The sequence below is a fragment of the Protomyctophum bolini genome, assembly GCF_963924005.1.
Source record: "Protomyctophum bolini genome assembly, chromosome: 19".
In the NCBI taxonomy this organism is placed as follows: Eukaryota; Metazoa; Chordata; class Actinopteri; order Myctophiformes; family Myctophidae; genus Protomyctophum; species Protomyctophum bolini.
In genome coordinates this window covers 24,689,735-24,703,195 of record NC_137880.1, presented here as the reverse complement: position 1 = coordinate 24,703,195, position 13,461 = coordinate 24,689,735, and the positions used below count along the sequence as shown (strand labels likewise).

The following is a 13,461-nucleotide window of genomic DNA, read 5'->3' as shown; positions in this document are numbered from 1 at the left end:
TGTGAGCTTGTAGATCTGCTATTTTCACTACATTTGTGCGACAAAAGAAGAAGTAGGGCATTAACAAAAAAATCACACCCGTGTGAACTGAGTGGTGCAACTCCCCTCTCCCACCCACTCTCTCATTCTCTCATTAGCAGGCAACAGTGCAGCACTATCTCTCTCTGTTTCTGGCACAACAGCGCCCCTACTAATATTCATAGTCATACTGGTGCTCATAGTCACATAGGTTAACACGGACATAGTCACATAGGTGAACACGGACATTGCTGTTCCTTGGAGTGGTTGCACCACTCAAAAGTAGAAGATGTGGCGGTTTCTGCCTGACATGCTAGTATCTAGTAGAATGCCAGTTATACATCAAACCTAGCATCTGTCTAAAAAAAACACGTTTTAGCATTTGTTGTCATCTAAATAACATGCACACGTAAGGGAGATACGGTGTGAATAGATGACTATCTAACGGAAGCTGTTCATCAGGTATCTGGCGGACAAGAGAAGCAAGATGTTGGGAGAGGGGGAGGAACTTGAGAAACGAAATCCCTGGATCTACCGTGGCTTCTACCACCCTGCCTGGAAACGGACTGCTGAGGGACATGAGGGGACATCGCACCAGGTAAATGCTGTGTAGATTAATGAAGTTCTGGCTTTGCTTAGTGTGAAGTAGCCTATCCAGTAGTAATAGTAAGCAGTAGGCTATTATATAGTGAGGAGAAAAAGGACCGCAAAAGGGTGTACTGTATTTAATGTCACTCACAATAGCACATACTAAAAAGGCATATCAGATACGAGTAAAAAATAACTGCCTCATATAATCTCCTCTGCCTATTATGACAATTATACTGGCCAGGGTGATGAAGGAAGTGGGATTCATTTATCAACTAAATTAATTTCCCTGTGTGGGAGGATAATAAAGTTGATCTGATCTAAAAATACCATTTTGGAAGCTTTTCCAAAATCTTAATGTATGATTTACCACCACATATTATGTTTTGTTCCACCTACCTTGCACTGTCTGCAACCTTGCAACTCAGCATTGTTCAGTTTTTCAGAGGTAGTTTTTCCACTTTAAGACAGGCACTGTAGAGATCAGCATCTTTGTCCTTGTTCCATCATGTTGGCCCTCAATTCTGCAGGTCAGAGTCATAAACAAAGACTGTATTGTCTCTCTGTGTGCAGATGGAAGAAGTGGCCAAACTGTTGAGCCAAAAGATGAACAGTCTAGCCAACCATGAAGAGCAGAGAATCACACCCCGGAGACCGCTTTCCACCCAGGAGGTACCAATCTCACTGACATTCACAACAAGCTGAAAAATCAACATGTCATTCATTAAAAACATTCACTAAAAACCTTTCAAGAAATGTCAAAATGTTCAGAAATAGCTTAAATAGCAGATCTACAAGCTCACAAGACAAACACGTCATGTTGAGAGCGTGTAGATTGGTTACTATTCGTTGTAAGGCTAAGTATGTAGGCATACAGTAGGGCTTAATAAGGAGTGATGTTGAGCATGGATGTGCTGCCATGCAAGTTCACTTTGGAAACATCCCAGTGCATTCTGCTGGTTCAACCAGTTAGTACTAGTGCATACTGCGCAGGCTATCTTGACGTCACAGGTTTGAATCTGCACTGTGACACTGTCGCATCCCATCTACTCTGTATTTAATCTCCCCCCCCCCCTCTCTCTACTGCACTGCGTCTAACAGAATAACCCCCTACACAACTCACTAGATCAGCCTGTATAGTATATAGAGGAGAAGCTATATAATTGTGGTCAGTGTATTCCACTCATTTAAACTTTACAGCATTGTGGCGTGGAAACAAAACACAGCATTTTAGAGTTTTGACGTTTACCAATACCTACTTGGCAAAACCTCAGCACTACATTACATTACATTACAGCACAGATAATGCATGTTGAATAGTTTAAATCAGCTATGGTCAAGAATGTTCAGACATCACATTCTGTTCCAGGGGTTTTGATAAACTGGTCTCCTGTATATTTAACTGACCCAATAAAGTCACAGGACAGTTTCTCTTGGGCAAGGAGTCATGCTTATTATGGAAATGTCTGGGCTAGGTCTCAGTTCGAGCTTTCAGAACCACCTCTGTGACAGAGCGTGTCCTAGATAGGCTGTCGTGTATTCCTCTGCAACGGATAGCACTCTGGCAGTCTTCAAAGGGATAAAGAACTATTACCGCCGGTACTGATTTATTAACACTGTTGAACTTGTGGACAGTTTAGTCGAGAAAAATACAAGTAATAAAGGATAAATGGCAGTTACTGTTTGCAATTCTAGATGGCATCTCTCGTTTCCTCATCTTGAATGTCTCTTTTCATTTCCTCAGTCTTTCATTTCTTCACTTAATTGAAACAGAATGTCCCAATTATATACTCCATCTCTCCAACTGTGTTATAAAAAAAACATTAGGGAACATTGTCAGTGATGTTCATTGGATAAGTCAAATACAGAGAGTGGGGCCCGGGGTTGATGACTTATGGGTTGTAGAGCCCGACAAACATTCCACTCCTGGGATTCCAAAAACAATAGTAACACTAAACACCCAGTAGTCAATTAAGGAGATTTAGCAAATAGAGGGGCAATCCATCATCACACAATGCTGACTTCTAGCACATGGTTGGTCTGAAAATGTAGACAAATTAAGACCCTGGGCCAAATTGAGGAAATATAGTTTGTGACAATATGACTGTTTTTCCAGGAAAAACAGCTGGAGAATCTGACAGCGATGGACAAGGAGCTGCAGAAGATTGTTGCCAAGCTGCATGAAAAAAGGAAGTGAATAAGCTGGGGCCTGGCAACACTTCAACCCCAAGGCTACCAACTATGTGCTTGTCATGTGTTAAAAACAAAGTCAAAAGCCTTGCCAAAATGATTCTATTAACTTATTCATCTTGTGTTTTGATGTCCTGAAATCAGCATGGGAATGGTTTATGTTTATACATTATCTGTAATTAAGAAATGCTATGAAATGAGCTTTGCTAATTTGTTCAGAGAATAAAATATATATTCAAATTGTGCTAAGCCCAAATTGCAGTTTAATTGTGTTTCTAAACGTTTGTTCAATCTGCGTTCAAATAAAGAGAAATTATATTCTGGGACCAAACGAATACAGTGTATTTTTTTTTCTTCTTTTCACTGCCTCTCATAACGGAGCTCATTACACAGAGTGTGCATTTTATTCTGTGCATTCTGTAAAAGACGTAAAGATGCATCAGTTAATTTTCAGACTAATTTATTCCACATGGCACTTATCTGCTTAAAAATAAAAAATAAACCTAAAACCTAAAAGATTGGTTGATTCAACCCCCCCAAACTAAACCTTTTGTTTACAACTTAAAGCAACCAACAGAAGGTCGCAACCCGTTTTAACGGCTCTTTACGCAACACAAACAAGAGTCCTCTGATAATTCACACAGGCATACAGTGCGTTTCACCCCCCCAGGCCTTCATCTGCACTGATCTGAGAATACAAGACAGGGACGGCAGGGCAATTCTGATGAACGCTAACTGGACACATAGTCCACCCCCAGCCACCGTTCCAGAAATGTCAAATCAGTTCAGCTGAAAGGCGAGGCTCTATCCTGCAGGGCGCCGTTCGCTCTGGGCTACTGGAAACGCTCCCTTATGTCACTCATATCTGGGAGTTGCGTTTTTGTTTATCCCTCGGTCTCTGTCAATTTGAGTCTCTTTGGCGCCGGTTCCTCTGCCTTCTGTGGGCCCTCGGGCTCTGTGGCGACGGTTGTGCCCGAGAGAACGTAGCCTCCTCCACCGCTCATCTGCAACACGGGATGAGTTCTGTTCTCCAACACCTGGGGAGACGCCAGAAATACAACCATCAGGTCGGTTAGGACAGAATGTGGAACACTTTGAGTGAAAACGGACAAGAGGGAACATGAGTGGATCGGAGTACAGTTTAAAGAACAAGAGAGGGAACATGAGTACAGTTTAAAGAACAAGAGAGGGAACATGAGCAGACCAGAGTAAGTTTAAAGAACAGAAACAATCACCTGGTAATGTCTCAGCCAGGAATCTGTGAGCTTCAGAGCGGCAGTGCCGCCTTGGTCCTTGAGTTTTGTGTAACACTCGATGAGAGGCTGCGTGGGAAAAGCACACACAATATAAAAGAGGTAGACAATCCTCCTAGAAATCTAGTCGCTTCAACTGACCTGCAGAGAAGCAATACATTACAAAGTAAGTCATCAAAAACAAACACAAATAACAGCTATGAAACTAGAAATCAAAAAAGGGAAACAAATGCAGGGAGAGGAGGATCAAAGGGAAAGGGGTTATAGTGTATGTGAGCCTAGGCAGGAACACAGGCACAACAGAAGAAATAAGTATGTGGTAGTGATTGGCATTATAACTCATGTGCTGGACAGTCCACACAAGCAGAAAAAGTAATAAGGAGCTTTCCCTGTGGAATTCTCAGCAATGAAGAGTCAGAGACGACACTGTGTAATGGCAACGAGCAACAAGAGATTAATCTGGAAGAAAACTAATAAGCTTCATTGTGTGTCAGGTGTCCACAGTATTTCTGGAGTTTTACTACATTACACTATCTACGAAGAGTATGAGACAATACAAACACACAGATGTGGAATGTTATTGTCTATTTGTGCTGATATATGCAGCATTTCTATTGTGGTACTTAAAGCTAATGAAACGGACAATAGGGATAAATTAAAGCTACTGAAACGGACAATAGGGATAAATTAAGTCTCACTTATGATCTTACCTCTTTGTATTGGCAGTAAACCACGAATGGCCTGGAGGGAGCGAGGAACTTGATTAGTTTCAGAAGAACTGAACTCGGGTGGAACCGACTGGCGATGATCAACCTAGAAGGACAGGAGGGATACATGAACTGTCAAACAAAACAAAAATTGATTCTAAAGCAATTCCTTGTTAGAAAAGCATTGGCAACTAAGCAATAACTTAGGTTAGCTTACCAGTGATTAAAGTAGGCCGCTAGACCTACTGCACATATAAACAGAGCTGCTACCTTTAAAACACATCTTAAATAAGAGGCTTATTTTAGTATACTTTTATTTTTTTATTTTTTTTAACCTTTATTTAACCAGTAAAATCACATTGAGACTGCGTCTCTTTTACAAGTGGGAACTGGCCAAGAGGCAGAAATAAAAATTACACTTCAATACAACATCATCAAAGTTACATTTTGAACCAGCAAATACAACATTCGTAATACACCTTAAAATACCTATACATAAATACTATTTAAATAGTCTTGAGATATAATGCTGCTACTTGTCCCAAAGTGACTGCAAAAGGCTGATCCTATTTTAAAAAAAAGCTTAGTTTATACCCTGTATAACATGCGGATAAGGATGCAATGCAGCCAAGCCAGGGCAAAGCCAGGAGGGGAAAGAAGCGTACCACCTATGTAGTCTTGCTGCGGCACGACAACACTGCAGAGCTCAAGAACCTGATGTTGCATGGGAAATTGTGGAGGGGAGCAATCCAGGAATCCCGACTTGGCGTTGGCTAGACCTCACTCTCATAGCAACTAAGGATGCAATGTGACATACTAGCTCTTTTTACACAATGCTGTACCCCTTCCAACTGCATAATACTGCAGTTTTATCATGCCAATAAAGCTCCTTTGAATTTAATCGATTCATGTGTCCTACCCAGGTTTCGCAGCTAGGTCGTGACTCGTGAGCGCAAATGTCTACTGCTAATGCCTGGGCCGTGGCTCAGCGGTCCAGGCACCATGGCTGGTAATCCAGTCTGGCAGTGTGCCGACGGCCTTTACTGCATGTCTTACCCCCCCCCCCCCCCCATCTCTCTCCCCCCATTTTCTGTCAGCCTACTGTCTGTCCCTCCATAAAAAATATAAAATAAAGGCGAAAGCCACAAAAAAAATCATTAAAAAAAAAAGTCTACTGCTAAGCGGCAATCCTAAAAAGGTTAGGGGTGAAATTGTGCTCATAACCTTCAGGCAGTACCATTTGTCAACTTCATACGATTTAGTTCTGGGATAGTTTTTATTATTATTTATCACTTTGTACTTTGTATTGAAGTGCACAATTCACCTTGCAAGGACATTTCAGCCATGCAGGCTCTAATCATTGTGCCTATAAAGTTTGGAAGATAGCAGAGACTTCATCATGAGCACGCTGAATTTCGGATGGTTGCAGAGGTTTCATCGTGACCATGCTGAAAGAGGATAACCGAGAAATTGCCTTAATCATGACACATCCATTTTAGCTAGTGCCGTGATGCATCCACAGCCCAGTTGAAAGTTAATTATACAAGAGGATAAAGAGAAGCAGAGTAAGGCTGGAGGTAGAGGTGATAAGGAACAGAAGAAATATACTGTTGGTGAAAGAGGGGAATGGGGAAGAGATTCAAGAGAACGTTATGAAAATGTGGCAGAAATGTTAACTGACCCGTCTGCGTTCCTCCCCTCCAACAGAGCAGCAACAGATGCTAGCTTCTTCCTCCTCTCCTCCATCCTCACCCTCTTTTCCTGGGCCTGCAAGTTCAAACCAGAACAAAACATGGTTTCATCAGTCAAAAATTGTGTTTTCTGATTTTCACTCTCTAGGTTTACAGTCTTCCTAGGTCAGCAGGAGTGATGTTTGATCTGTAACATAAGGCAATTTGAAAACACTGATTGAATTTCCAATTCATGGTCATATGTTCAATGTTTTACAATAGACCATAAACATGCTGCGTTATTGTTACTCATGCAACAACTGTTTACACATCAGGATCAATGTCTGTTGGAAAAAATAAAGACTTTAACTTGGATTAAATTTAAGTCTATCTATTAGTCCTTTTGCAACACAATGTAAATGTTAAAGCTGTAGCCGTGTGTGTGTGTGTGTGTGTGTGTGTGTGTGTGTGTGTGTGTGTGTGTGTGTTCTTGTCTGTTCAATCCTCAGGAATTACCTTTGGGTGGCAATAGCCAATAGCTGGATACATCGAAGTGTTTCTGAGCAAGACACTTAAGCCATAACTGCTCCCTGAGCACCTTACTAATGGCTGTTAGTTACAGGATTGGAAAATGCAGAGGAAAATGCAGAGTACAAATCCCCCCCCCCAGTGAGGAGCTACACAGAGGGTTGAAGAAACCAGTGTTCAGTAAACCTATCAGGGAGCTTCTGTCAAAGGCCTGGAGCCTACTGGTTGTGGCTGATTACTTCCATTTGCAAATAGAAAGTGTTAATGTGTTTGGCACAACCAAGCTAACTCATCAAGTGTAGTGTTGTGTGTGCACCAGTATTCTGTAGCCTCTCTCTTTTTAAAGGGGGTGTGTTGGGGTGCGTATGCGCGTGAGACGGCAATGAATGTATTCTTTAGATATACAAGCTTTTAACATGCAATAGGTCTTTGCTAGTTTTATGTCACAAGGGAAAAAAAAGAATGCTAATGATTAGTCTCAAGAGAGTAACACTGGCCAATCCATGATGGTGTACGTATGAATCTAAATGAATGAACGGTTATTTTAAATCACCGATTTGTAAAGCAATGCTCAAAATGAAGAGGTAAATTAAGAGGTGCAACACAACTGAACTCAAATTAAAGTAAAACCTACATCTATGCCTACAAATCTATGCTTACATCAATCCCTGTTGTTACCCCCTAGACTAGAGGATGCACTGCCAAAGGGTGGCACTAGCGGAAAGGCCAGTGCATCACCAAAATCAATAGGCACCATCCTCTGAGAAGCATGAAGGTGCACAGCAAATTTATTGGCCCGTATTTTTCAAGATTTGTTGTTGTGCGTTGGATGGACACAAATGGCCATGACATACTTTGATTTCCTTGCGTTTTTCCCATTCCTCACTCTCCTGGTCCCGTGCTGGGTCAGCACTAGAGTTTGTCTCCATTTTCTGCTCCACTGGACTGCCCTGTGGTTCTGGAACAGGCTGGTTCGGTTCCTCTCTGATCGCCTGGCCGCCATCTGCAGTGGAATGACATAATGAATAGCAGTTCTTCATTTCTGGTCTACCAGTTTTATTATGCAACCGGCTTCTGTAACAAACCAATCACGCCTCGGGGATAAACAAGTGTTTTTCCTCATGCTCATCCCCATCTTGTTAAATAGGACTTTATTCATCTCCGTGGTGAAATTCAGGTGTCATAGCAGGACAAGCGGCAAGCTTTTTCTTGAATACGTTTCATCTCCCCCTTTGTTCCATCTCATTTTAGGAAGAGGCCGCTAATAAAAAGAAAAATGCCCTACCATTACTCGTGTCCTTGGCAGCAGTGTCCAAGGTGCCTGCCAGCAGAGCATTGACATGGCAGATGGGAAACTCATGCAGCATGTCGTGGAAGTGAGCAGGGAAGCCAAAACTCTTCATACCCGCTAGAAGCGGGCCTCCGCCTGGATGCATTTGGATCACTGAACCATAGCCTGGATGGGAACGAGACGAGAGCTGGAGTTAGAAATATATTCGATGCAGTGTGGCTGCTCAACTGAGCAGCTGATCGAAGTTTAGAAGAGGAATTCTAAACTTTCTTCATTGTTAAAAGTCCATCTGTTTACCAAATATACTTTTACAAAAGTATTGGCACAACTACCTAAAGTAAAAGTACTCATTATGCAGAATGTTATCAGAAAGTTACCATACTGCATGTCAAAAATGTATAAACATCTTTGGAATATAGCAGATATACAAGCTTGCATGAGCTTTAGATGTTCCATTTTTAAATAGCAAAAGTTTAAATAGGAGGATGCGTGTCACTCCATGACAAAGTCGATGGCCTCGTGTGCTGTTTGACGTTTAAATCGTGTGTCTACGTAACAGTATGCCAGAGCAATGTGGCTCCAAAGTAACGTGTCGTTTTCTGTTTTTACCCGCGTTTCCCTATGGACTTTGAATGGGGATTTTTCGCGTCGTCTATTGCGAATTACCTGGGCACGGTAACGCGAATCGGAAAGAAAAGCACAAGCACACCATTCCCGGCCGAGCCGCACGTTTTGATGTATATATTGCGGGGCTTTGGTAAATCGTGCGGCCGGCCATAGAGGTCAAAGTTTCGGAACATATAAGATTACAATTAAGTATGTGTTGCGGATTTCAACCTGTGTTTCTGCCATTGCATAGCAGGCAAGCAGAAAAAGGATGTACCGGTACTGAAAACCGTCCAGTGCTTTAAATAGTCCAAATTTACAACTCAAATATGTATTCAAGTATAATTAGCAATTGAGTACCATTGACTGCAGGCATCATTTATGCCGAATAGCATACCTCCCATTCTCTCCATAACAGTATAGCATACCTCCCATTCTCCCACAGAATAGCATACCTCCCATTCTCTCCATAACAGCTCCCAGCACCAGACCAGCGCATGTCTCGTACACCAGGACTTTGCTGCCAGCGTGTATGTTCCCTAGGGTCAACATCTGGGCTAAGGTGTCATACCGCATGTGACTGAAGGACAGACACACACACACACACACACACACACACACACACACACACACACACACACACACACACACACACACACACACACACACACACACACACACACACACACACACACACACACACACACACACACACACACACACACACAGTTATGGCATTTCCTTTCAGCAGAACAATGTTTAGTTGTTTACATACACTTTGATGTTGTAAATCCATGCGCTGACTCACCATATCTTCCCTGGTTCTCTGCCATGGTACATCATGGCCAGGATACGACAGGAAGGTTTTACTATTGTGACGTTATTCTCATACCTTCAGGAACACAAGACAGCAATAAGCATAAACACACTGTGAGATTGATTGTGTGAATTGATGCATCGACTGCAAGATGCCGAATGTCATTTATTTGTTCCCAGAGAAAGTGATGATTTACACAACTCCCTAAGGAGAATCTTTCAACTGCAAATCCAGTTGTGTGATGAATAAGTGCATTTTGCCAGTTAAGTTGAAAATCATAAGTGACTGTTTGGCTAAAAGTGATGTCCCGACTCCCAACTTAAGGCAATTATCCCCATTGAAACACAGAACAGATTTTGTTAAGTCAGGGCCACCAACATTAAAATCTATAAATTAAACACACATCAAAAGCAATGACTTACTTCTTCTTTTTCTTGTTAATGTATTTGTTCTGTGCAAACTCTGTCTTGTCTCTGAACGTTGTGCTGTTATCTATGAGCTGCTGGATGATTTCCTGTAGAGAATATACATAGATAACATTGTAGGACCTTCAAGGTACTGTACCATGTGAACTTACATACAATTCATGATATGGATTTTCTCTCTTAGCTAGAACGCTTAAAAAGGAGCTGCAATGTGATATTTTCTGTTAAAAACAAAACATGTTTTGTTTTTTTTGGTTAAAAAGCTGATGGTAATCACTGCTAGAGTGTTTGTTCACTAACAGTGGTCTCCGGGTCTCTCCAGCTATTTATTAATTAAACAGAACATGTTTCAGGTGGGTCACCAAAGAGGTGACGGGACAGGGAGACCATGTTACTGAACAATCACACTATAGCAATGATTACTATATTTATATTTAACACTTTTAATTAGTTTTTAATATTTTCAAATAACCGATCTAAGCTTACAAAGCGTGAATCAATATTCCAATGCAAGTGTTGGCATGTACCTGTCCCTTCAGACCTTGCTCTTTGAGCGTTTCAATGTCATCCCGGGTGAGTTTCTGGGACTTTCCATCATCCACAATGTTTCGATTGTCCGTGCCGGCCTCTTTTGCATCTACAGAGAAACAGATACAAATTTGTTTTGTCCAAAACTGATGTTTGCGCCAACAAAATGTAACTGAAATTATATATACACAGTATATATTTACAGAATGTAATATCAGTCAAAACAAAGACTGAAAAAAAGAGTAGTGAACTGAATGCAGTTTCATTAAATATATTACTTCCAACATGTATTCCACGGCACATTTATTCTTGAACAATTTTTGACAGCCCATAGAATATTGTGGGCTGCTTGTTGTACATGTACACTTTGATGTAAAGTGTGAGTGAGGTGTGTTTTGAGCTAAACAGCAAATCTACAAGCTCACAACACATTGTGACCTTGTAGATTGGCTATTTCCGGTGATACTGGTGTGGAACCAAGTAAATCTGGCTTTAGTGACTCTTGCATTCCAGGCTACTATATATGCCTTATAATTTCGTTACTCACTTATAAAGACTATCAAAATGATTAAACTGTTCTCCATGGCATTGCCATCGTGAAGAACAGTCTTTGATCAATTGAAAAATGTCTTTACTTCAGTCAGTAATCAAGTAAATGAATGATGCCCAGTCAATCACACGGTAGTGAGGCACAGCTGTAATGCTGCACTGACATGTGGGGATTATATTAAAACGGCTTGTAGTTTGTACATGCAGTGTTATCATATGATATGACATTTAATTCAATACCCGTGGAGCTCTCTGTATCCTTGGGTTTCTGTGGTTGTAGATTGCCCCCAGCGATCTCAAACGTTGTGCTGTAGAACTCTCCCACGGCATTATCCAGGAAGAACCACTGCTTCTCAAAGTTCACTTTCCTGGAAAACAAGAAGGTAAAATCTATATGACTGATTGATTGAAGAATGTATTAACAGTTTGAGAATTACAGTATTTATTTTATCCACATTTTAAGCACAACTCAATACAAGACGACGCCATAAAGCATTACACTTGTTTACAATAGGGTCCACCATGTTCAATTCATCATAACAATTAGAGATGTACAAATATACACTACTATATAGCCAAAAACAGGAAATCATCATAGGAGGTAAAAAGGTAAAAGAAACATATACAGTGAGGGGGAAAAAAGGGGTGGTTGGGGGATTCAGATTTTCCAGGGGGCAGTTTTGAATTGAAACCGTCCCTAGGTGGCAAGTCACAAGTGCCCTTTGAGAGCCGTTTTGAAGGAGTCAAGGGATTAGCATGTTTTAATGACTGTTGGTAGGGCGTTCCACATTTTGGTGGCATAGGAGCGAAATTAATTTAGTCCCTTGATTGTTTGTGCCGAATCTGGGTTGCACATGGTTTGTTGAACTCCCTCTGGTGTTGATGTATCGAATCTTAATTGTAGAACAGACATGACATCATCTCATGATGGTGATCAGTGGTGTCATGCTCGTAGAACGCAGTACCACGTGGTACCAGTACTTTTTTGACGTGCACGCACAGGGACGGAACGGCTGTCCAAACTTTGCTGTCAAAAGCAAACTTGCAGTAAAGATGTTTGTCTGACCATTATAATCTACTTTTATGTTTTGTTTGTGTCTGAAACTCATACACTATGGGCTATGCAGCTGTTCTGTGTGCATGCCGCGATGCGCACATGCACGCGCGTGCACGTGACGTCCCGTCATTCCGTGGTACCAGTAAAAAAATGACACCACTGATGGTGATGGATTAGCCCTGGTCCAGTGCTTACAGTTACAGCGTAAGGGTATCCCTATACAAGCAGAACCCAATGCTACTGAAGCTTTACGGAGGGTTCCGAGAGGGGCTAGGTCCAGGGTGTCATGGATATCATACTATATAGTACAACTATGAAGATATTAAAAAAGAAAAAGCCATAACTTGACATTTTTTGAAACACATAATCTATAAGATGGTTGATGAAAACTCACTTCTTTGGCTGAATCTGAATCTGGACAGCTTTGAAGATGTCTCCACGTTTCAACACAACATAGTCTCCCTCTTTCATTCTGTACTGGCTCTCATCGTCCGCCATAATAAAATCTATGGACTGTAGTTGTCAGTTACGTTAACAACACGCTACCGTCAGCTAGCACACTGTATAGTGCTGCTTTTAACGACTACGAGGCACTGCATACAACAAAATGAAATGATACGGATAGAAAAGTAATTCACACGTGTTAGCTTATATTTCCCAGCGCTTCCTTAGCGTTGCAGGACGACTAGTTGATCGCAGATAGTACAATTCATCCCATTGCCCACAGGGACGGTCACGGTCTTATCTGTGATTGGCTAGTTTCAAGTAAGAATATTGTTCAAAATGCTTTGACTGTACTATAAGGAAAAATAAGTCCACATGTGATGTCATTCATTAAACTGTCGTTTTAGAATCAATATACAAATCACACCTTGGAAAGCATGAGTGTCTATTTCAAACAAAGTGTTTTTTGACTGGGGGGGTCATATTTTCTGATTCTGGGTAGTTGAGAGACACACACACACACACACACACACACACACACACACACACACACACACACACACACACACACACACACACACACACACAGTCACACACTCACACCCCAATGAGTGTCAGTGCAGCTGCTAAGAAATGCTCTTTTAAAAAGGCTGTAGAATGTTTTTAATGAAAGCATAAACATTCACTTGGTTACCTTGCTAGTTGCTACTACATTCACATACAGAAAATGAGTTATGAGATATTGTCCTACGATGGTCAGTGACTAGAATAATCAGTTTAAAAGTGAAAC

At 41.3% G+C, this 13,461-nt stretch overlaps 1 protein-coding gene across 1 annotated transcript; it reads right to left on the bottom strand.

Moving 5' to 3' along the window:
* Positions 1 to 3,239: 3,239 nt before the first annotated feature.
* trmt6 (tRNA methyltransferase 6 non-catalytic subunit) lies at positions 3,240 to 12,913 on the bottom strand. The gene is made up of 12 exons (XM_080790634.1): positions 12,622 to 12,913; positions 11,411 to 11,538; positions 10,621 to 10,730; positions 10,091 to 10,182; positions 9,660 to 9,743; positions 9,307 to 9,431; positions 8,240 to 8,410; positions 7,809 to 7,957; positions 6,438 to 6,523; positions 4,760 to 4,862; positions 4,032 to 4,118; positions 3,240 to 3,833 (listed from the first exon to the last, which is right to left on the bottom strand). Exons 1-12 carry the CDS (start codon positions 12,723 to 12,725, stop codon positions 3,681 to 3,683), a joined length of 1,392 nt encoding a protein of 463 aa, XP_080646760.1. The 5' UTR covers positions 12,726 to 12,913; the 3' UTR covers positions 3,240 to 3,680.
* Between the last annotated feature and the right edge of the window lie 548 nt (positions 12,914 to 13,461).